Here is a 25,191-nt window from a genome sequence, read left to right as displayed (position 1 = left end):
CTGGTGTAGGGTAGGCATATACTTGATTGCTGCAGGGAGTAAGCGAAGGACAGCTTAGAGAGAACTTCTGCATGCTATAATCGAGTATTCTGTCAAGGGGAAGATGTATTGATAAGATGGGCCATGTTGAAGGATGTCACTAGGGCGCAGCTTGTGAGGTGCACAAACTGTTTGTTATTCATATGTTAATGTTCTGCTGCAATAATGAATTGGACTAAGTATGTAACCAGCCTATATGTATAATAAGCTTTGCTATCTGTTTCCTGTACAGATCAGTATGAAACACATGTCGTATTGCTGTGATGAAAAAGATAAAGTTTGAAAAAAAATAAAATAATACATCATAACAAAGATAAAATGATGCATTACTCAGAGCCTCCTATGGTATGTTTTTGCGCATTATCAAAAATTATATGCACCGACCAAGGAGGCAAAGTGAGAATATATAGGTATCCTGCACGGCAGAGGAGAACTAACGTAGGTCTGGAAAGGAGGCATTGTATCCTTGACACAAGTGTGTCTACAGGGAAATGCCCACTCACTCTCCTCTGCCAATGGATCAGGAAACAAATATGGTTCTAAAGCTGTGAATACAGGTAGTAGAGACTTGTGCTTCCTTGTTAAACTCCTTTATTGTGAGGGGTAGGTAGGCAGGGCGTTTTCCAGCCCTGAAGGAAGCCTAGTGACCCATATGGGCACTTTGTGTTCGGCTGAAACATGTAGGCAACATAACCTTTGGCTATAGGACCCATTCTGTTTCAAGACAGATCAAGACTTGATTTTGTAAGAGTGACATGGGTTCTCGTTAAATAAAGAGAAATCGGGCCGTTTATCCATAGTCCTTTTTAACTGGAACCATGCACTTGTCCAGAGGAACACCTTATCATGATCTCCCAGTTTTTTTCTTTGAGTTGATCTCATTCGGGTGGTATTCACCTACCCAGATGAGAGGAGGCACCTACGATGAAGCATGTTACATATGACGGGTGAGGTGTCTCCTCTAATATCTAAAAGATATTCCTGTACATCCGGGTATTATGTTAGGCCTTACATAGAGGACTGACTCAGTTTCGAACCACCGCATTCTTGTGGTGTGAATCGAAAGTGATATGTGTCGGACTACTCAATCTAAAATTTAAAACTGAAATAAATCAGAATTGGATTAGAAATGCCTGAATAACAACTCAAAATTGCCAATTAATAGCATTATGAGTAGCCTGCTACATAGCAACATCTAACAGTCAGGCGTGACACCAAAACAAGTCTTTTTCAGAAATGTCCAAAGAAAAAGTGATGAAAGTATCTATGACCGTAGCAACAATGGATGTGCCAAAAGTAGACAGAATTCCGTTGTCAGTAACAGTTTTAACTGCCCTTCACTTATGTAAAGTTATATAGAGGAATCTAGTACTTCTGGTATGTCTGAAGTCAAGTAAGATTTGTCAAAGGAATAATGGTAAGCGGTAATACAAGACTCTTTTGCCACCTACTTGAAGTAACAAACTAGATGGAGATGCCCACGACATCAATAACTTTGGTTGCAGAAATATACTTTATACAAAGAGTCTCGGACTCTCTAAATTGGTTTGGGTTAGGGAAACCTTATGGTGACACAACTGTTGCCCTGCCACACACTTAAAGCTTGCATTTTAGAGAATGGGTGCCTTACAGTTTGCTACAAATTGCGAGGGGAGGGAAACAGAGACTCTCTAATGGGTTTGACACTTGACTTCAAATAATTATTACAGGACTAAACCCTCCTGTCCTGTATTCAATACATAAAGCACTGCCTGTTGTTTAGGTCTAAGAAAGATAATGTTGAGTGTTTGTCCAATATGATTTTTTTTATTTTTATTTCATCAAGTTTTCACAGTTTCAGGCCTGAAAATGAGAATACTTGATGAAATAAAAAAAAAATAATAAATCATATTGGACAAACACGCAACATTTGAGTTCATACTAGTTATCTTTCTTAGACCTCAAAAACAGTCTGTGTTTAGTGCCTTACAGTGACATTCCCAAAATGGTAGTGTACAAACGTTTGAGCAAAGTGATCATAATGAGATTTCTTTACTGTTTCCCAGGACTGGTCCACCAGGATTAGTGTTTCATCACAGATTGGAAAATGTAATTGAACATCGGACAAATCTTTTTTTACTATGACCATTTGTGATCTCCATAGATTTAAAAAAGGCATTTGACCCGCTCAGTAGGTATTATTTATCTGAAGTTTTGAAACAGCTGTGCATGGGACAGGAGATGTGCATTGGATAACACTGTTGTACAGGCAGCCGGTGGCAAGGGTCAGTTTAGCATGGACAATAGGCCGAACTATGTCCTGTCCAGAGGGGACTGTCCAGTGTTGACTAGATACACCAGCACAGCCTCGCCGGTTGAGTAGGGCAGTTCACTCTGAGTAGGGCAGTTCACTCTTGAGCTTTGCAACTGGGTACCTGAATGCTAATTTCAGGCTAGTAATTCCCTGCATCTCAAATAAAACTCGAGTGGCAGTCTGTCCAGTCCGGGAGACTTCCAGAATGGCAATTCTTTTATAGCCTTTTTAATCTATTGAGTTGTTAATGAGGACTGTAAGGTTTCTCTCTTTTCTGCCATCAAGATCGTCACCCCATTTCATTTTATGTAGTTTATTACTCCGTTGTCCCTCAACTTTTCTTGTTTCCCATATACTTCCGAGTAGTATCTAGTGAAACACAGATTTGTGGGCACTACTTTTCTGTTCCCATCCTGTATGCTTCCTATCGGAGAGACCTGTGTTCTGGTAATTACCACTACACCAAAAGCATCCCGGTTTTATCTACCTCCACATGCTTGCTCTTCATGTATTCACTATAATCCATGCAATCCGTTCTTTAACTGGTTTGTGCATGGCACAATGCTTCTTGGAGCCCTACATTTCAAGTGTCCTAATATAAATTTCAATGTCCCACACTTTACTCTCCATTTGTTTCTTCACCTCAAATGAACTAGGTATGCAGTTGCCCAATTTATAACCTTACATACCTACCATTGAATCACAGCATCGTTTGCAGTACCGTCATTGTCTCTAAAATAATGTTTAATGACCTCCTTTATTACACTTCTAGGGCTGCACCCACCTATTCCATAGACTGACGTTTCCAGATGGGTATGGTGGCCCTAGACTTACCCATTCTGATTACTCACAGTACCGGGTTCGGTTATGAGATGCTCCAGCAAAGATATGCCATTCTCACAATCAAGGCGTTGAATCGTTTTGAGCACAGGCCCTAACCAGATGCATCGGTAGATCATGCATGGGGTTAGGGGGGGGTCAAATGAGTATTCCATGGTATGGTGTTTAATCTCCAAGAGTCAACCAACACCAAATCTCAATCGTGTGCGGTTTTCTGCAACTGGTGACCCAGTCACCAGTGTATACAACATATAAAAGTCAAGTACACATTTGAAATCTCCCCCTATAATCATAGGGTGGGTTGCTAAGTGAGCCATCTATCCAGAAACCCTAGCTGGTACAAATGTAATGCATAAACACTTAGCAACAGTACTTTGGTCGAGCCCACTACTAGCACGTATCTCCCTTCACGATTTACAAGCACCTTGCCTGGTCTCATCCAGATTAATGCTCCCCTAGCATATGATGAAAAACTCATAGCAAATTTCTGACCCTCCGAAGTTTCTTCAGTCTGTTCTCTTCTTTTGTAAAATGAGGTTCTTCTAGAAAACCTGTCGGGAATCCTGTTCTTTTCATATAAGCATATACATTGTATCACTTAGTGACTCTGTTCATTCGGCTAACATTCAAAGTAAGGAACGTCACTACACAGAACATATGTCAGTCCTGTACTTGGTGACTTGTTCACACCCAACATTGTAATGTCCCACAGCCCATCCATTGCAGATGACATAGTGGCTGCCAACTTATTCCTAGGTGCATGTAATGTGTGTAAGATTAAGGCAGCCGGTTAACAACAATCCCCAGCTGTCAAACTTCCCCATAGAACCTCCCCAGACAGATAGGCAACCACCCCCCTACAAAAACAAAACCACTTCATGCATCTCACTATGTTTTTCTGTATCTTGGTGGAATGTATATCGAAAGTGTGTAAAGAGCTAACTGTGCTCTGTCGGCCACTCCTGCTTTCATAGAACAGCCCTTGGTAATTGAAAGCTTGTACTTCATGTAAAGAAAATTCAGTACATTTCATACCTAATCCAAGTCCTACCTCATGATCAGGGACTGCTATAGGGTATCAAATCAGGTCTGCCGACTGTGGGCTGATGCACGGGACGTTGACATCTCTCTGAATGTTGAGCTAGCATTCAACGTTTCCTCTATTGAGTCTTGATCCATCCCAGTGCCATCTTCAATGGCAACTGCTACCTCCTGCTCATCTTGTGCTTGTTGGTCTTTTGGGTGTGCAGTAGCCAGGTCTTCTGTATACTCTTTTGACGTTGCCAGTGTCTCTTTAGTGTGTCCTCTTGCACAGTATAATGGTTTTCACCACCCCCAAAGCTTCTTTAGGGTCTGTGAAGAATAGAGCTTTAAGCTTGGTGAGCTCTTTAAATTTTCTGGGAACAGCAGCATATATTTCATACCCATGTCCTTCAGCGATTTCTCCACCGCCATAAAAGGAGCCAGTTGTTGCTGATTGACTGTTCTGTAGTCCTAGGAGACCATAACTTTGCTATTGTCACCTGTGAAGTGGCTGGCTTTGTGAGCCCTCGGCAGGCACATATCACAATCCCAGGAATTTAGTAGTTGAATCACCACTACACTAGGGAGGGAAACTGTGTAGGAAAAGCCTTGTCTGTACCCTATATGCTCTTTCGACTACAAAGAATTTCGAGAAGCCATGTGGTTGCACTGTCAGAGAAGGCTTTTGTTCCCGATATGAAACCATATTGGGTCTCTGCATTTTTCGTGGAGGCCAACTGTACGTTTGTTGGTTCTGCATCTTAGGCCCTCCATATCTTCAGCCCTGTAGTTGATGAAGAATTTTGCAGGAGGTATTTGACATTTCCTTGGTGGTGGTTTGCAGTGCACTGATTTTTTTTTTTCTCTTGATCCCGTCGGCATGTTTCTTTTTCTGATCGTTCCATCTGAGGCTCACATTGATTGCTACAGAGCTTATCTTGTGTTCCAGCCAGTGGGACAAAGCGGCAAAGAAATCTAGTAGGGGAAATATTTGACCCACAGTGCCCTTAGGCTAGATGGCAAAACTCACATTCGTGGTCCGTTTTAAATAGTGTTTATTACGGGCTATGATTGAGAGCTGTGGAGTTGAGGCTGAAGGCACACTGACTTTCTCAAAGTGCCTGTCAGTGAGTTAAATCGAAATAAAATAAAAAGATTTAATTACGCACGGCCTTGGTGCATGGTGCTCCTCTTAGTCTCTGCAGTCCGTGGCTCCAGCGCAGGCTCCCAGAGCCTCAGTCAACTCACCTCTACCAAACCAGATGCTTCTCTCATGCTACTTAGGCAGCATGAGTGAAGCACCAGGATTAGCTGGAGCGCGCTGTTTTGGCGCTCCTTCAGGCGCTGTGGGCCTGTGCCTGCTCTCCACTTAGCTGTCAAAGACAGCTCAGGTTAGAGTGTTTTAAGTGCGCATGTCAGGCAGGCTGTTGCAAGACAGCTGGGAAAAGCGACATTCACACTTTGAACTGAAGTGCACACTGTTCCTCCCTGCTGCTGACCCTGCCCTCTACTCGGCTGCCACTGCTAGCATGAAAAATGAAATGGTAATACATTTGTTTTAACACCATTTTATTTATCACATTTGCTGCACTCACAGCAGAGGGGCGACGCTTCTCTGTCCTATTGAAGGAACCGCTGCTGGTTCCAGATCTTCTCTCATACCTCTGTTTTGTCCAGTTTGTTAGGTGCATGATTTCCCCCACTCCACCTGTTGTCATCGATAGTCCTGTGTTTGCTCCTAATGGGAGGCTTATCTTTTCGGCCTGTGGGTTTAGGTGCTGTTGGTGTGTTTTGGTTAAGACTTGCGTGCCCCCCCTAATCCCCCCCGCTGTCTCGTGACACAGATCCCTGGGTGGGTCCCTTGCACAGCGGGCTTGCAGATAACTGGGCTCAGTTCAAGGCTCCATTGATGAGTCGCCATGTGCTCCGGCTCTTTACATATGTAGTTCAGTTTGCGGTCACTGAGCTCTTGTGGGTATTGGCTCATCAAAAGTCAATATCTTGTAGTTTAGTGATCAAATCATCCTGTCCCAGACCAGTTATGTTAGTTTTGAGTTCAGGTCACAGGAGTTTTCATGCCCTGGCACCTTTATTTAATGTCCCCAATGTATGCTGTGAGTGCTGTTTGGATGCATATTTGTGATTCCAAGGTTAAGATTCCCTAGGTGCTGAAGTTATGTCCTTGAGTATCAAGCCCACCGGTAAGTCAGTCCTGACTCTGCTCATGAGGTTCCAGGAAGCTGAAGCCCTTTGTTTAGTTCATTGGTACTGGGCTCCTGCGGGTATTGCCCCTACTGTTAGCAGCCCCAATGTCTGCAGTGATCTCCACAGTACAAAGACGTCCTGCCCCCAACCGGAGTCATGCCAGTTTAATGTCCATTTTGATGGGGAATATAGGTTCCACTTTCAGGATCCTACAAACATCTGCCCTAGGTACTCTCATCTGGAGCACCCACTCTGACTATTGTGTTACAGAAAACTTTTAAAGCCCAAGTTCAAAAACAGTTTAGAAAATTTGAGAACACAGTCTGAAGCCTTTTGCATTGCCTCCCAATTAACCTTGGTTGGGGTTGTATTTTTCGATCACCTTGCATCATTGCCACTTCCATCGCTTCCTGGGCCCAGTCTTACTCATGTGCGACACCATATTGGCAAGGCCCCAGACAGAAGCTTCTCTCCTCTACTTTGCTCCACACTGTGCTTAAAGGGGGAGGAGGTGTTCACCTGCTCTGCATCCACCATACCTCACTCCGGCACCAGCCATGTCTGGGTCCTTTCAGTTGTAGTTTGAGACTTCCATCTTAGTTCCTGCCAAGTCCCTGGCTTTGACACGTTCAGATGCTATGCCGCTCATCCAGATCTCGCTGTCTGCCTACCAGTCTATGCACCATGATCGTCACAACACTATGTCTTAGACCAACTCAGATGGGTGTAGTAATGCCTCCAGCAGTGCTGCACCAGCACCACTGTTTTGTGGAACAGCCGGAGAAGTGCTTCAAGCAGTGTGCTTTACTAGAATGCTCTCAACTCGCACCTCCGACTCTACCCCATATCCTGTATCAATGCAACCAAATCCTGATATTCTAATGATTACAGGGATCTACATATTCCTCAACCTTAGAATATCTCCAGGTGCCTGGTCTTAGAGAATTTTACAGCAGTGCTCCTTCATGCCGATATCTAGCGCTATATCTTCGCAGATATTCCGTATTCCTTCATAAGTGACGGAGTACAGTTGCATATAAGCACCATCCCTTCACACTGACGTCCATTCTCATCTTTTCACCAACTTGGATGTGAATTTGGAGCTCCTCTCACAACTTTGTTGGTTTTTCTACGACGTCAGAATTTATGTCAGAAGGTGTGTCAGGGATGATATCTCCCTGAAATCAACATGATTCAGTGAGACTGTGACTACAGGAAGCAGATGTCAGTCATGGATTCACATGATGTGTGCCTTTGGTGCTTGGGCTCCAGTCACTACCCAGCTGTGCAACAAATGTGCCCTAATGCGCCCAGAGGCGAAGTAGAAGGTGAAACAACATCACTGAACATAAGAAGAGATGAAGGTTGAAATGTTTGTCCCGATTATGTTCCAAGTCACAGGTTCTCTCTCTGTCTTATTTAAGAGGACTGTCATTTTCAAAGTCCTGTTCCCACTCATAGTTGCTTGCTAAGTCAAAGAAGCATAAAAAAGCTGAGCGAGATTCGATCCATCCCTCCATTCAAGATCAGGCAAGAAGGCACAAAAGTATTGTAGGAAATCTGCGTGGTCACCCTAGATTTTTCTCTTTTGCAGGACTGTCTATTTTTGCTGGCTTTAGATCTCTGTGCACTTTACCCTGCTAACCAGTAAAGTACCTGTGTGCGCCCTTTAAACATGGTTGAATTTGCTTATTCCTAATTTAACTTGCCTAAAAACTCCTAGTTTGTGGTACAGTGCACCCAGGGCCTGGAAGTTAAATACCACTAGGGAATTGCAGCACATTTTGTGCAGTGTATCTACAGTGGCAGGGCACCATAAATTCAGACTAACCCTGTATAGCGTGACTGCTGCAGTGTAAACCCTGCGGTATGACCTATCAAAATAGCCCTTTTTTGACAGGAGAAAACCTTATTTTTAAATATTCCCCTATGTAGGTCTTGCAGCCTGCAAGTTCGGGTGCATGGTATTTAAAAGTGGGACATGTAGAAAATTAATGTTACCATTTCCTTACAGTGACAAGATCCAATAAGCAATTTTCACTGTGGTAGGCCTAGCTATCCTACCCAGAAAACCAGAGTACAGATTAAAATACTAATACTGTATCTCGGGAATGGGACCAGCTAGAAAAACAACTAAGCAATTTTTTTATAGTTATTAAAAATCCAGGTCTATAGTGAAATCAAATTTTATTAAAATTAAGGAAAAGTAACTTCTAGAAAGTAACTCTTTTATGTGCCTGAACTATCAGAAGGCTAATTAACCTAAGCCTCTTCCAGCTCTCAGCCTGTGCTCAGCCTTGAATAGGTTGTGAAACAGATGCAAAATGCCTCCCAGGAGCAAATACTAGGTTTACATGAATGGACAGAGATGATACCTCTGAACACCACAGAATATTCAGAGTGGGGAGTGTGAGCATCATGTGACATCATGCTGCTTCACAACTCAGTTGACTTACATATATTACTAGGGCCAGACTTGAAATGGAGAGAACAGGACGCCAAGACAATTCTTATGGATCCTCTGTCTGACTGCTAAAGGACGCTGCTTTTGTCCTAGCAGGCTTCTGTCTCTGGGTTTCTTGTGGGTACAGTACCTGCTTCAAACTGGATTTTAGTGTTCGATGTGGGAGTTCACTGGAATTGCACTCCACACACATGCTATGCTCTCAGTACTCACAATCCAGGTTTATTGATGCTGAAAGGCATTGCCATCTTAGATTTGCCCTGGCTCATTGTATTTTGTGCCTGTTTGCAGTACGGCAAATAGGAACTTCTGCAAAAGTTGGTAGGCCAGGGAACTTTTATCTCATTGTTAGGAAGGCACCAGGAGTCACCCCTTTACACTAGCTAGTGCTAGGCATAAAAGTGGCATCCCTAGGCACCCTCTTAAGAACCCATTCTGAAATTGTGGAAGAACAGAAGAGAACTGCTGCCTGTAACCTGAGCGGATTCCTGGAGGACTGGACCTACATTCTCTTCCACTCAGGACAAAGAAGTGGAGTCCAAGGGTCAATCAGTCCTTTTTTTTTTTTAATAGTTTTTTTTCACATTTTGACAATTTAAAACAATACAATACACATCCCCCCTCCCCCCTAGGAGACCAAGGTCAAGAAACACTTTTATCCCCCTTTAGTATAAGCATTAAACAATTCGTGTCTCACAGCGTGTATGTTTAATAACCAAAAAAAGAAGAAAGTTAGTAAAAGAAAAAAAAAGAAAGGAAAAAGAGAAAGGGATTCCCACATCCTTTTTCTCCTACTGGTTATTCCCTTAAATATATTGTTTATCCTTGACTCTGCTCTTCTATCCAGAGTAACAGTGGTTCCCAAATCAACATCTCTCTTTGTTTTTTCTTAGATCCCTTGTTCTTATATATGGCCACCTCCACGCTACAAATGGCAAGTAATCTAGCCCTCCATTGTGCAAAAGATGGCGGTTGAGGATCAAGCCATGCAGTGGCTATACACAGTCTAAGAGTTGCCATAGCTACGAAAATCAGCCCCTGTTGGTATATTGGGCTCTCAATTGCAGCCACTCCTAAGATCATTTCTTCGTTAGAGATAGTAATTTCTGCCTGAAATAAATCCGAAATGAAATTAGATACTTCTATCCTAAGGTTGCTGAGTGAAGAGCATGTGGCAAACATGTGTATATCATTAGCAGCCGCCAATGAACAACGTGGACAAGCGGTTCCCAAGCCGCTGGCCCATTTGCCCAATTTATACGGTGTGTAATAAAGGGCAAAAAATGTTTTGTAGAATTGAGCTTGTAATTTTATTGACATAAGCAGAGTTTGTGCATACCCTATTGCACGCTCAGGTGTTATTTGCTGTACGGATAGGTTGATCTGCCATCTAGTAATATGTTTATCTAGCTTATCCGGGAGGGTGCTAATGAGATCCTTATATATTTCCCCGATTCTAAGGGTGGTTTCCGAGCATAGTTTATCTATTACTACGATATTTTGGAACTTGCAGCGCCCCCCCATTTTCTTTAGCAGGTAATCCCTAACCTGTAAGTACTTGAAAAAATCCCTGTTGCTAACATTATAGTCATTACGTAGCTCTGAGAAGCTTTTTAGTCGGTTTTCGATATAGAAGCAACCAAGTTGGGTAATTCCTGCCCTAACCCACCTGGACATATAACCATCATGAAAGATCTCAGAGAGATCAGAGTTGCCACTAATTGGAGTATAGCATGAAAAGCGTCCCAACCCTAGGAGTTTACGAATATTGCTCCAAGCTTTCCAAATTCCCCGAATGGTCTTAAGTTTAGTTTTCTTGAAAAAATTGTCATTAATATGTCGCCATAAGCACCCTTTGCTTCTATCCCCTAAAACCATTTCCTGTGGGGTCGGGATCGGACAATTATTCTGCTCAATATCCAACAAGTGTGTGCAGTATTTGGTCACTGTTGCCCAATAGTAAATCCTAAAGTTAGGCAGCGCTAACCCTCCTCTTTCAGGTGGTAGCATAATCCATTTTAGTGCCCTTCGAGGTTTCTGGAACCCCCAAATGAATCTAGAAAACAGAGATTCGATGTTTTTAAAGTAATACGGAGGAAACTCAAGACAAATTGTTCTGAAAAGGTATAAAAATTTAGGTAGGATCAGCATTTTAATCAGATTGCACCTACCACCAATAGTTAAGTGTAAATTATCCAGTCTAATTAAATCTTTTCTAGTGCAACCTATTAATGGATCAAGGTTTATCTGTACAATTTTGTCTACCTTGGCGCTTATATTGACACCTAGATAAGTAGCATGTTCCACAACTCTATCGTCCTCCATCACCACTTTATCATTTATAACTATTTGAGTTTTCCCCGCATTCAGTTTATAACCAGAAGTTTTATCGAATCGCACTGCCTCCTCCTCAACCATCTTGATTGCCTTCTTGGGGTTGGTGGTAACTAAAGCTATATCGTCTGCGTAAGCTAAGACTTTAGTTTCATAATTATTGATCTTAATAGATGGTACGCACGGATGACTATCGAGTTTGCGTATAAATTGGTCAATGTATATCGCAAATAAAAGAGGCGAGCAGGGACACCCCTGTCTAGTTCCCCTCGTGATCATGAAATTCTCGGACATACTCCCGTTTATCACTACATTAGCTTTAGGATTGACATATAGTCCTTGGATAGCTTTAATAAATCCATTTGTTAATCCCCGGTCTAACATTGCCGCCCATAGAAATTTCCAGGAGACCCTATCGAACGCCTTTTCAGCATCCAAAAGGATAAGGGCCATAGGGTCTCCTGTAGTTTCTGCATAGTCGAATAAAGAGATAACTCTTTGTTTATGGTCACTTGTTGATCTGCCTGGGATAAATCTGTGTTGTTGGACTGAAACAATTTTATGAATTACAGGTGCTAATCGCCCTGCAAGCAGTTTGGAGTAAATTTTTGAGTCTCCGTTAATCAAGGTTATTGGGCGATATGAGCCCATTTCCAGCGGATTTTAGTTTTTCTTCAGGAAGATCATAACTTTTGCTAGTGACCAAGACAATGGTGGGTCAATCACTCCTAATAACTTTCTGACCAGTCCTCAGATAAAGAATGGAACTGTATTGATATCTTTGGAAAGAGAATCTTCTCTTCAGCTAGTTTTGCCTGAAGATCTTGGAACACAGTGTGCCTTCAGGACAGGTACATCCATCCTTTATGGGACATGTTCAGCTAGATCTAGTTGCAAAGGTCTTGCTGGCTCAAATGATACGTGATGGCCAGTGCACTGCAAAGTATATCTTGCATGTTGGCTTGGACACCACAGACTGTGTTAACAGAGGCAGTGGTACCAGTGTGGTTCTTAAAAGGCATTCCTGGATGGGATTGATCTGGTGTTCTGAAAATGACCAAGCGTCCTTGATGGGCATGCCCTTTGACAGGTCTGTATTTCTCAGAGACAAAGCTAATTAGGTGCTCAAATGAATTAAGGATGGTCAAGCCAGATCCTTAGGGCTCTTGTCTCCTGTCAAGCCTTTTCACAAGCAGTACAGGAAATTTAAAGATTACTATAGGGAGTTAATTTACAGCAGCAGCCCTTCCAACCTGTGCAGCAACCGCAGACCTAGCTCTCTCAAGGCCACCGTCCAGGCCAGTCGCACTAGCAGGGGCAGCTCTCTTCTAACTCCTCAACTGTTATGGGGGCTGTCAAACTGCTCTAGCTTGCACTCACTGGACCATGCTCGGCTTTTAGAGGGCTTTTGTTTTTGCCTCCCTGACTAGAACTCCATCATGTTGGACAGCTGGTCCTGCAAATCATTCAAACGGGCTATGTTCTGCTTTTCATTTCCTTGCCCCTCCCCTCCCCTCTCCCCCCCGACCACCTCAGAGCAAATCATTCCACCGTCTTGCTGCCGGAATCCAACCTTCTGCTGGCCAAAAGTGCTGGATTCATAGAGAGGAGAGAGGCGGTATTCATGCTGCTTCCTCTTACTGAAGAAAGCAGAAGCCTAGGGCCTATGCTAGACCTCTGCCTACAAAATGCCTTTTAGAGAAAAGACAAATTCAAAATGCTCATTCTGTCTCCGATTTTTTTTTCTGCTTTCGACTGAGGCGACTGGATGGTATCTCTGGAGTTGCCGCACTCGTATTTTCAGATGTCCACACTGCAATCCCACAGCATTATCTGTGGTTAAGTGTGGGGTCAGAACAATTCCAATGTTGATGTGCAACTCTTCAGCCTCACCTCTACCCTTCAGTTAGTCATGAAAATGATGGCAGTGATTGCTGCCCACCTTTGTGTTCCCATACATCGACGATTGACTGCTCGAGGTGCACTCGCCACAGTCGTAGCCGAACTCTGGACAATAGCTGAATTACTGACCTCTTTGGGTTTTTGATCAACAAGCCGAAGCCCTACCGGAGCCCCACACGAAGGATCATCTTCACAGGGTTTATCCTGGACAGGGTGGTGTTCAAGGCTTTTCCACTGATGCAGCAAGTCTTGGACATTCTGAATATGATCTTGATGTTTTGGGCTCAGTCCTGGATCTCGGTGAGGATGGTTCTGAGTCTTTTTGGACTACTAGCCACATGCAACCTCTTCATGCAGAATGCCAGATGGCAAATGCAGGCCTTCTAGTGGAACCTGTAGTTTCAAAGGGCCCAGTATTTTGGCTGCCTCTCCTACTCCCTCCATATCTCAAAGCTGACTTTCCAGGATCTTCTATGGTGGTAGATAAGCATCAACCTTGCTTGCGGCAGGCAACTCTCCCTTCCTCTCCCATAAGTCATGTTTTTGACGGATGCTCCATTGAAGGGTTCTGGGGGAGGGTCATCTGGGGAGATGGAGATCGCAGGTCTGTGGTCGCCAGTGGAGAGCCAGCACTGCCTCTCCTGCCTCAAATTCTGAGTAAAGTCAGGACAGCCTGGACTCAAAACAGTGTAATAACACTGGCTTGGGCCAGGATAGAGTAGTACCCAGAGCTCATGAGCATTTGCTTTCCGATCCGGCTACCCTTTTGGGAAACCTCCTGTTTCAGAAACAGGGGAAGGTCCTGCACCCGAGTCTGCGACCTACAGCTCCATGCGTGGAGGTTGTGCAGTGGCAGTTAAATGTGTTCCGTCTGCCTACCGCAGTAGTTGACATTCTTCTTGCTGCCCAGCGCTGTTTGAGAAAGATCTATGCTGTGCACTAGGAGAAATGTGTTGCCTGGTGTAGTGCTTGCCATACTGAATCTCTTTAGGGGAAACTTTGTATTTATTATTGTTTGGTCTATCATTGGATTAGTAAGACCTTACAGTGCGTACAAATAAAGGTCATCTGTCAGCCCGTTTGCCCTTTTTGTGTTTACCTGATTTAACCCTCTCTGTTTAAATCACCTGTTGAGATGCATTTCATCAATGGGATGACTTGCGTGTTTCCCCAGAAGCCGTTCAACGTGTCCCAATGAGACTTGAACTTAGTGTTGACATTTGTTTTGTGTGTGCCTTTTGAGCCAATGCTCAGCTGCTCACTCCAGCTGCTAGCGTTTAAAACCATTTTCCTGATCACCATCACTTATGCGTAACATGAGCGCGAACTGTAGGTATTCTCGGTGCAACTGCCGTACGCCACGTTCTTCCCAGACAAAACAGTCCTGGGGACCCAGGCTGCTGTCTTCGCCAAAGTAGTGACTCCTTTTCACATCCGCCAATCTATCACTCTGCCAGTGTGTTTTTCACCGCCTCACTCTTGTAGGAATGCTGATGTGAAAAAGTGTTGAAAGCATCCTTATTGATTAATAGGCCAAGGAGAAAAGTGTAAAATGTAAATTTGAAGTATAAATATGTATATATATATATATGTATAATTTGTCTATATATATATTATGAAAAGAAGAAAGACATGATATGTAAAAGGTATAATAAATAGTATAAACTTTTTTGACACGTATTAGTCAGTATATACATTTTTTTTGCTGGATTTTCTTTGACTTTGGATTTAAAAACTTAAATATAGATTTTTCAAGAAAAATAATATGTTTATGAAGAGATAACTAAACTACCTCTTCATTTAATTATGTTCTATATTGATCCCAAGGCATTACTTATTTTATAACCTTACTCTTGTAGGGAGGCTCCATAGGCTGGAATTGTACACTTACTGCATAAAAGACTGTCTGGTGGATGTTCAGCTCTTTGGGTGATTCTCTGGAGCAAACAAAGGGATAGTGGTGCATAAATGGAACCTGTCAAGTTGGATAGTCCTCTGCATCCAAATCTGCTATACAGTGGCCAAGAAGCAACCTCCTGAGAGCCTGCAGACTCATTCCACCAGGGCCAAGGCTGCAGCTGTGGTAGCAATGGAGGAGCCTGTTCCAGACAACTGCATGCTGCGGCGTTGGTGTTGGTGTTGCTGCACATGTTCATTAAACACTGCTGCCTTGACAGTTGGGCTAGACGTGAAGGACAGCTGGCCTGCTCAGTCCTGTAAGACTTCCTGGTCCTCTTTCTAGACTCCGCCCCTTGTGGGAGGTGCTATTGTAATATATATTCAAAAGGTGAGGAATCTGCGGTTAAAAGTATCCATCAGATCAGGCTACTTACTTTTGGTAAAACTCTTGCTATTGAACACACTGTCCAACTCCAGATCCTGTAACCCTCCCAACTGTGGAGTGGATTCCCGAACTTCATAAAATGGCTCCAGGTTAGAAAAAGGCCCACTGTCGCCTTCAGTTTTTTCAATGTGCACCCCTTTTGAGAACGCAGGAGAAAGATTAAGAAACTGACGTCAGCCCTCAGGGTGGCTCTCATATATGGCTCCACTCTGTCACTTCTGGGGCAGTGCTGAATCACTGTGGAGCCACTTATTGCAGTATGGTTCATTGCGGTACAAATTCGACAGCTCCAGTCTGGCGCTGGGGGAGATCCTAAAGGTGAGCAATCTGTGATTCGAGTATTCACCAGAAAGGGAATTACCGAAAGTAAGTTACTTGTACGTTTTTGGAGATGTGGCCAACTATTTGGTTACACTGCAGTAAAGCCCTCTTGTGAATTTGGGATGCAAAGCAGTGCAACACCTGCCGCAACTGTACAACTGCATGCTTTATATTTTGTGTGGGTGATACTGTTGCTTAATTTGTGGAAAATCAAGTGCCTGGGGACAAAATCCTCCTTAAGTAGCTGCAGCTGGCATTGCTTGCGCCATCTCCACTTTTACAGCGGGCTTTGCCACTGTCACAGCCGATCTGGCCTACAGCCTCAAATGGTAGCTTCAGAGCATAATAAAGAACAAACTAAAGTGGCATCCAGTACACATCCACTTTTTTTTTAAAGTAACTTTATTGCCATTTCAATTTCACAAAGGATGGTATTACAGCCAAGTCTCAAGACATCGATGCCTTTCCGTCTTCCCCTTTATCCATGATCTCAACGGGTACAGTCCCATCGTCTGCACCATTGCCAAACATTATCTATACAAGTCATGAGGTCTGAACAGGTGGGGGTCCGAATTCCCATCGGCATCCTCTCCATTGATGTCATGGGTATTCCTGCTCACCTCTCTGTGGTTTACAACATCATGCCAATCCTAATTTGGGGATATCCTCCCCACCTTTCCAAGTATAATCCCGGCTATGCTCTTGCATGGTTAATAAGCAATATTCTTTAATGTCAGTCTGGTATCGTGCTACACCCCTATCTTGATCCGCAGTACACATCCACTTAAGTTAAGAAAAACAAAAAACACGTGCAGGTGATCTGACCCAAGAATGCGGAGTTGTTGCCCAGTTGTTTTGCGATTTCTCACCTCCACAAGTGTAGTCGAGCAGTTAATCATACTGAGAGTTTTAGGGCTGCCCTGCGGATTGAATAGTTATTCAGTAGACGAGCGCATCATATTTTGAAGCTGACAGGAAAGTAGAAGTCTCATTCCTGAATGTTGTTCCCTCTTTCAAAGAACAACGCGCAAAACAAGAACACTGCTAGCTGCCATAAAACCTTACTGAGACCAATAATGGGGCCGTGTCCTTGGGACATGACATAGAGGCAAATGAATCCATCACAGCTGATATTCAATGGACGTCGGTGGAATGCAAATTGAATTAAAGCCTGCAGGCCTCTGGGCCCCACGGGTTTCAGTCTATATTCTGCATGAAAGTGCTGCGCAAGAAAGTCCTCCATGAAAGGCATGCGAAAGGGCACCTTTGCATGCACAGAAAATCAGAGATGCAGGGTGGCTGGAAGGAGCAGCGCCTAATAGAGCTGTAAATAAATCGAATATTATGTGCCGTGGAGACTTTGCCTAGCCACGTGTCACACAGAGTACTGCAGCTGTAATCACTATTGGGATTACAAGCAAAAGTGCAGAATGGTGCCAAACAAAAGTGATACTTGCAAATTCGACTGTCAGTCTAAACGAAATCACAGCCGTGTTTGAACTGTTTGGGGTTTTGTGCTGTACAGAAGAAAGCGAAATTCAACTGACTAGGGATGTGGCGCCGAGAGAGGATGCAGGTGGAAAGGTTGCCTCAATGAACGAAGGATCTACGTTCTATTTAGACAGCGATGCTAGCAGCAGAGCATGTGTCTCAGTGGAGACACATTGGCTAAATGCCAGGCACGTCCTGACCATTAATTCAAAAGAGCCTAGTAGATGATGTGGGTGAAACAATGGAATGAGGTGGGGGAGGGGGACGGAGACCATATGGCAGGTATGCGAAGACAGGTAGCACACGGGGAGAGAGCAAACACACACATGTACTTCAATAAAGTGCTAAAAGCAAAGGTAAAAAATAGTGTCCTGAACATAGGCAGTGGAAGGATACAAGTCAGGCAATCAAAAGGATGGTCAAGATGCTGTGCTCCAGGGGAGGGACAAGTACAAGATGAAGGAAAGCTTATGGAGAAGAAGCAAACAAATGAGATTGACAGGAAAAGCAACCAGTAATGAGCGGTGGACTGACCCAAAGCCCACTGTAAGTATTGCTGTTGTTCACAATAGGTCTTTTGGCAACAGACGTGAGTGAGACCTAAAAATACTTCTTAAGCTAGTTGCTAAGCACACCCTCTGTCGCATGCCACTCCTTCACGGGCACCATGCAGCACAACGGTGGTGCCTCCCTGGCAGCTCTGCACCGCTCACGTTCACAGTGTGCATGAGGGAGGTACTTCCTGTCCGACCTCTCGAAGTGTCCCAGTGTGGCAGACCCTTGCATTCTTGCTCTGCTTTTCGCCACCAACGTGAAACTTACCCTTAATAGTATCTCGACATTAAAGCAAGAACAACCACAGAAGGCAATCACCTCACCGCATAGCAAGCTCTGGAGCAGAAAAGCAATACATTAGGCCTGGTGGGGGGGAGGCACAGGGAAAATGCCGCTGACCGCGGCCCCCGCAGGGGGCCAATCGGCAGTCGGCGCCTTAGTGCCCCCGGGGCACCGGTCACCCCTCCCCACCCTCTCCCACAGGGAGGGGGCGGGGACGACGACCGGAGCCCCCCTCCTCGGGCTGGCCGGAAGTGACGCGCAAGGTGTGTCACTTCCTGGCCCTGGTGTGAGGGGGAGGCTATTTAGCCTTCCCCCACCCTCCTGGCGACCTCCTCATCGGCGTCGGGGCATTATCGACCATGCAGCATTCGCAACATTCAGGTAGGGCCGGTACTGGCACCAAAGTTTCCTGTTGGCTCCCACAGACTTCTCCGCCCCCAGGGTATCCACAATGGGTTAGAACCTGAGGCGCGGGGGGGCAATTCCTGCTCCGGCGTCCCAAATAAGTCGACAGCTACGCGGGGGTGGAGGTACCATGCAGGTCCTGTCCACCACTGGGTCCCCCCCAGGCGATGGGATCAATCCAGGTGGGACCACGAAGTCAACGGGTCTTGGGAAGCTTCCAGGAGTAGGGCATTTAGCAACAGATAAAGTATCACGGAGGCCTAGGTATCATAGGGGGCCGCGGGCCTACAGCTGTGTGAAAGCGCCATCATTTAGAGTTAGGCCCAGGTAAGAATAGGGCATTTCTTAATGACCGGAGGACAATTGCAGCTGGGGGTACCCCCAGCGGAATTCACTGATCGCGTACTGCTTTTACCTCGCTTAGGGCACGCGGCCAGCCGACATATGGTGCTGCCGTCCCAATAACTGGGGTGTCAGCGGGGCAAACACAAGGGGACATTATGTCACTAGAACATTTGTCACGCCCAGGGTGTCACTAAGTCTCTACTTCAACGGAGCAGGAACCTGGCGACCGCTGGGGATGCTCTGGGTTTGCGGGGGGGGCACCCCCCTGCCACCCTCCTACTGGGGAGCATGATGGGAGGGGCGAAGTAGGACTTAGTCAATCCTCAATGCTCGAACTTTGCAGACAGCGCGCAATGCTTACGCCAGACAGATTCCCGAAGCTGGTATGCCTAGGGGGTTTTATCAATGAGGGATCTGTGGGGGCATAATTCCCATAAGGGATGGTGGGCAGGGGCAGGAGTCGCCCCTTGCCCATGGTCACGCGCTGGCAGCTAGGAGTACTCCTGTGCTCCAGGTTTAGCAATCAGAGAGGACTGTCCAAAGGTTAAGTAAACCCTTCTCGCCATAATAGCCAAAGCGGGCAGGCCCAGAATTGTGTAGAGGTGTAACTTTCCCGCAAGGGGCCGAACAGTTCTTGGTACATCTTCACAGGCCCAACGGGTCCTTTATTTCAGCAGACTCTATCCGACCCAGGATAGCGTCTAGGGCTTTGGGGACATAGATGGGGCCATCCACAACACCAGGAGCTATAGCTCACTGGTAGTCTGGTGCCTGTGGTTGTAAAGGATCTCACAGGACAAGGGTCTGAGTCCCGCTAGCACTGCAAAGTGTCATAAGATGATGGCAAAATTTCAAACTCTTCTTTCTGCAGGGATGGTTCCCTTCTAGCTAGTTTCAGGAAGCCCTAGTCAGGAGAGGTTGCAGGTAAGACTATAGCGGGTTGGTGGGGGGCCCTGGCTGCGACGGTAAGCCGCCTCCAGGGCTGTAGCGGAGTTACAGGGCAATCTGGAAGCAGGCCGGTACAAAGGGTACCTCTGTGCGGCACCATAGGGGGTGCCTGAGCCAAAACCGAGGAGCCTCATGGGAGGGTCCCGGAAGCCGTGTCGGCGCCCCGCTAGTCCTGCGGGCGGTTGTGGGCCTGAACAACCGGGGGCTTGCTAAGCGACGCTCCGCCCCCAGAAGGGGTGCGTGAGTAGAAGTTACCAACGGCACGTGATCGTAGAAAGAATCACATGGAGGGCAGCAACGGCGGGCATCGATCCCGCGCTGCCCGGCTCATCAGGCGGGCAGGCGACCCAGTTGGTTGCCTTCCCTTGGATCGCCCGCAAGATAACCCACCCATTACATATTCTGGAATTATGTAATAAACCTGCAGCATTGTTACCCAACACCAACTGTCTTGTGTGTGTCATTTGGGTAACCTACCATGGGGGAGGGGGGACAGCGGGGTGCCCCTGGGGCTACTATATGCCTGGTCCATTCCACTGACCATGGCGCCTGCGCCCACAAGCTGCACACCGTGCTGACAGTTGCCCCGATTGAATCAGGGGACGTCTTTCTCCAGCCTCTGTTGCCAGCGTGACTGGGCAAGAGCACGTGTCTTGGGAGATGTCGGTTTTGTCAGTATTCATTTCTCCTGGATGCTTGTGTTGTGTGAGTAGGAACTGAGTAATATTGGGGATGGGCGTATACAGAACAAAAGCAGAGAGTCTGAAATTGGTGGGCTGGTGAGCCTTGCGAAAGTACGCTATTGTGACCTTTATCTGGTGTGTTTATAAGGGGGCTACTGTCATGGATGATGAGTCTAGTGGGGCGTGGGCATGGACCCTCATTCACCTGCACAGATTCTTGGAACCTTTCCAACTACTTGTGTAGACTCTTTTTGCTTCAAGAGGCAGTGGCTTTGAAGCCAACATGTTTAGGTACCAGTCCACAGTTCGAGGAGCACCCGATTCCAGATAAGTAGAACCTTGAGATACTGTTTTAATCATTTTAAATATAAATCAAAATCATTTTATATATCTAGAAACTGAAACACATCTTTGCTTAGTTTTCTTGAACGTATGCGTAGTTTTCTCCTCTGCACTTACAGCACTGGCTTACTGATCATCTCTTGCTTTGTTCTCATCCCACTAAGCACAAATCTGTTCTCTCCTCTGTTTTGACAAACCTCTCTCTCCTTTTCTTCCGTGCTCAGCCACATACCGACTTTCTATCCAAGTGCTTTTAATTCCAATCAACATTTATTTTACTCCAATCTCACTATTAAACCCCCCTTCCATTTACCTACCCTGTATCGTCTATCCTCCACCTACACCCCATCCACACGCTCACCTGCCCCATGGCTCTGCATCGACTCACATGCTTTCTGTTCTCCCATTTTCACTAATCTTCAACCTCATCCTCACTCTTTGTAATACCAAATGAAAGAGTCCACCAATTTTCTATAAATTATACAACAATATCATGCTTTAAGGATCAAAGCGTTTGGGAATTGCTAACCGCTCTCATTCCGGCTGTCTCTCCATGGGACAGATTTACAGGGGCCTTTCTTGCAGTCTCAAATCCCTGCAGTCCCTGGTACTGATTGTTTGATTCAGATAAAGTTAGATCCTCGGTTCGAAATAAGTACGCACAAGTTGAATTTGCTGGCAGACATACATTTCTATCCTATGCCCTTGTTTTAAAGTAAGTACACGAGGATGAGTTTCCTTCTAAAAAGTTTGGAAGCCAGGTTGCTAGGTCCCTATTTTGTGGCGCCGGTTCACTTAATCCCTCTTCAAAACAGTAAGCAATCACCTGCCCAAGGTCACCTTGCTGCACAGTCGTGGGCTGTTAGCACTCTAGGTGGTCTCCTCCTTCCTCTTTCAATGCTCTGACAAAGATCTCTGTGGCCAACAATTCCTTTCCCTCAATGCAACTATGTAATAATCTCTTGGAAAGTTCTTGCTCTGAACAGGGACTTCCCTTATGACCATCTAAATGGAGAACTCTCCTGCTGACCAGGTGTTGATGATCTGTAACACTGCACTTCTTTTCCCCTTACAGCTCCTTTTGCATAGTCGGTACAGAGAGTCTGGACGTGTTGCCATCTATCTCAGTATGCCAGATGAAGTGCAGACAGGAGAGATCATCCGTGACTTGTTCAGGTGCGGCAAGGAGTGCTTCATCCCAAGGTATCGTCCACGGAGCAACCACATGGACATGGTGAAGCTGACCTCAGTGGAGGAGATTGCCAGGCTTCCCACCACCTCGTGGAATATCGCCCAGCCGGCCGATGATGAGACGCGAGAAGAAGCCTTGTCAACGGGTGAGTGTGTCCATGGGCCTTCATCGTATGTTCTCACACTGTGCACTACATTTTTATTTATCCAGTTTAGGCACATGCTACTTTGAGTGTCTGTGTGGTATTGTTTGTGTGCAAACCATCTCAATGTGAGATCATAAGCTGTGCATTGCAGGGGAGTGGTTTTGTATGTGTAAAATCTGAACCTAACTATAACGTCCATGTAACATTTGTTTTCTTCAGTGAAACTATATATTTACTGAAAAAACATATTTCATTGAAGAATGAAAAAAATATATATATTTATTTTTTTCACTAAAAAAATAAAAGGTTAAAGGAAGGTTATAGTTGGGTGAATATGGCAGAGAAAACAGTAACCCTTTGAACTAAAATAAATACAGAAATTCACCAGTTATAGTTTGTAGCGCTAACTATAACTTGCTCCGCTCCCATGCACTGCTTATCCTCACATGTGACATCACTCATGACCTGTTCTATGACATCATTGATAATATCTCAAATTGCATCATTGATGACCTCACTGATGACATCATCCAAGTTTCTTTTGTATACATTGCTCCTTAAACGGGTATACAAATAGTTTGTAAAGTAAGTGCATCTTTACTGCTACATGCATACTTTGGTTGTGTGCGGCATAGGGTTGGCTGCAGGGCCTGATCTGTGGCCAGGCCCTGCACCCAACCCACCCCCCCTACTGCAAACCCCACACTGTGCATGGCCTTTGCAGTAGGGGGTTGGCCATATGGCCCGGCCCTGGGGACCGCATCCTCCAGAGCACCCACCATGGTGGTGTTGGGGGCCGCGGGGAGCCCCAAGGCCCCTGGGCCCACAGCATGCTCCCCACATCCAGAGGGAGCTGGCATTGCTCCTGTCCCCAGGGAACAATATTTATATCTGTTGATGCATGCAGGGAAAAAGGCTCTGAAGGCCACTCCCAGCAGGTAGGAGCATTTTTGAAGCTCCCAACTGTTGGGAGTGGACTTGGTGTTTGCTTCCGCATGTCCGTAGAACAACATTTTTTCCTGTCAAGTGAGTACAAACACAGCCACGCAACTGCGGGCAGGTAAACCGATATGTCCGACATAGCCTGTGGGCAAGCCCATTAATGGCACATGGAGGGGATCCACACGGCCCCCTCCCTTAAAGGAATTGGCCCTGAGGGTAGGCTCCACAAGGGCTTTAGAGGCTCGGGGAAGGTGGCTGTGTTGCCCCTCTGCCCATTTTTTTACATTTCTACCACAGGGTTGGCTCCCCCAGGACTCTCGAGGCACAGGTAGGGGGGTTGCGCGGCCCTCCTTCCAATCCACAGTAATATTAGACCTGGAGGATGGACTCCCTGGGGCCTCTTATGGCACAGGGTGGTGGGTGCGTGGCCCTCCTCCCCATACAAAGTAATTTTTACCCCTACACTATTGTTTTGGGGAGGGTGGCTACACAGCCCCCCCCTATGAAATCAGCCCCAGGGGTATAAAGTAATTAAATGCTCCCGCCACAATTATGTTTTTCTTTCTTTTCCCCGATCCTTTGAGTCTCGCAGGATCATGGTATTGTTTTTCCATTTCTGAATTTTTTGAAAAAAAATCATAACGCATTTTATTAGATTTTCTGCCACAATATAGCCCAAAGGGCCTGGTACATATACAGTTAAACATTGAAGTATTGACATGACATTATTACCAATGTTTGCTGATAAGGAAAGAAAAACACAGGACAACAATATAACAGAGTGCGCTTTGTCTCAACAGTGCCCCCCGTGCCTACCCAGCCCATGTCCTAAAGTCCACAGAATTCTTGGATTATGAAGTATTTAGTGTGTCCAGGCCATATCGTCAGACTTCAGTGTCTAAATGCCTGTCCACTGAGGCGATGGGCTCCAGGATCAAACCTCTGTAGTCGGCCCACCGTTGCCATATTTTGGGATGTTTCTGTGGGCATCCCCATGCTTGGAATACAGGTATCTCCAAGTCCATACAAAAATCCCTGCCCTTCTTTCATACACCTAGAAGGGGTGGAGATTCTGCCCTCTAAAGCTTGCCTATGTCACGCTCAACGAGGGTAAGATCAAGGAACAGCAGGTGGTGTTTGTATCTTTTGCACCCAGTCCCGTCAGTGCTATTGTAATAGAATTAATTTCGGGGACATGGGAAGGTCCCAGGCCAAAACCTCGGCCAGGCACGCCATGATTCCCTTCCAGAACTTATGAATAGCGCTGCAGGCCCATACTGTGTGTAGGAAGGTACCATCTTTTTTGCCACATTGCAAGCAAATGGGAGAGATAACCAGTCCTATTCTCTAAAGCCTGTACCAAGTATAGTACGCACAATGTCAAAATTAAAACTTTCTTTTTTGACCAAGTTGCCCTCTGGGTTCTGCCCCCCATGGAGCCTATGGGGTCAGGGCATCCCTATCTGTCCCCATCTATCTTTATTCTTTTACAACTTCAGGACAGGTGACTAAGTCACTGAGTCATGTAATGGCGGCCAGCAACATTTTTCTCATGTTGCAAGCAGCCAGTTGGAGCACTTGTAGGAGTTTGACTCTTGTGGGAGCGAGATGGCTCAAGGGAAATAAATCTCCCTGGGCCAATCAGAACGCTCTATTTTTAATTTGCCTCCGCCCCCCTCCCCCCGAGAGCCTCAGACTCCTGTTAGCTCAACCGTCTAAATATCTTGTTTTTTTTACCCTTATTATCTCAAAATCTACAGAATGGATTTACACCTAATCACAAAAAGCACAATCTGAGGGCCAAGATCTAGCTTCCTGCCAAATTTGGTAATTCCGTTCAGCAGTTTTTGCTGTAGCCTTGTCTAAAGAAGTCCATGGAAAAAGTATGGGGATTTTGCATTCAGGGGCAACCCTTTTTTCTTGGCCGGCACTTTAAGAATCACCTCAAAATTTTCCTGGGAGCAGTTTGTGAAGGTTTGTCAAATTTGGCCAAAGTTAGCAAACCAAAAAACAGGGAAGTTATTGTTGGGCTCTGATTCACTCGTGCAAAACCATAGAAATTCTGCAGTTATAGTTAGCTCCCTTTTATTTCAATT

The 25,191-nt window shown here is 45.4% G+C and overlaps 1 protein-coding gene across 1 annotated transcript in view; it reads left to right on the top strand.

The window, feature by feature from the left end:
- MTHFS (methenyltetrahydrofolate synthetase) overlaps positions 1–25,191 on the top strand; it is a 187,127-nt gene that overhangs the window by 95,156 nt on the left and 66,780 nt on the right. The window contains exon 2 of the mRNA XM_085644701.1: positions 21,892–22,153. Within this exon, the coding sequence (XP_085500827.1) occupies positions 21,892–22,153 (262 nt within the window). The remainder of the gene's footprint in view (positions 1–21,891; positions 22,154–25,191) is intronic.

The sequence above is a fragment of the Triturus cristatus genome, chromosome 3_1 (assembly GCF_964204655.1).
Source record: "Triturus cristatus chromosome 3_1, aTriCri1.1, whole genome shotgun sequence".
Lineage (NCBI taxonomy): Eukaryota > Metazoa > Chordata > Amphibia > Caudata > Salamandridae > Triturus > Triturus cristatus.
Note: the sequence above shows the minus strand (reverse complement) of the source record. Positions and strands in the feature narration are given on the sequence as shown.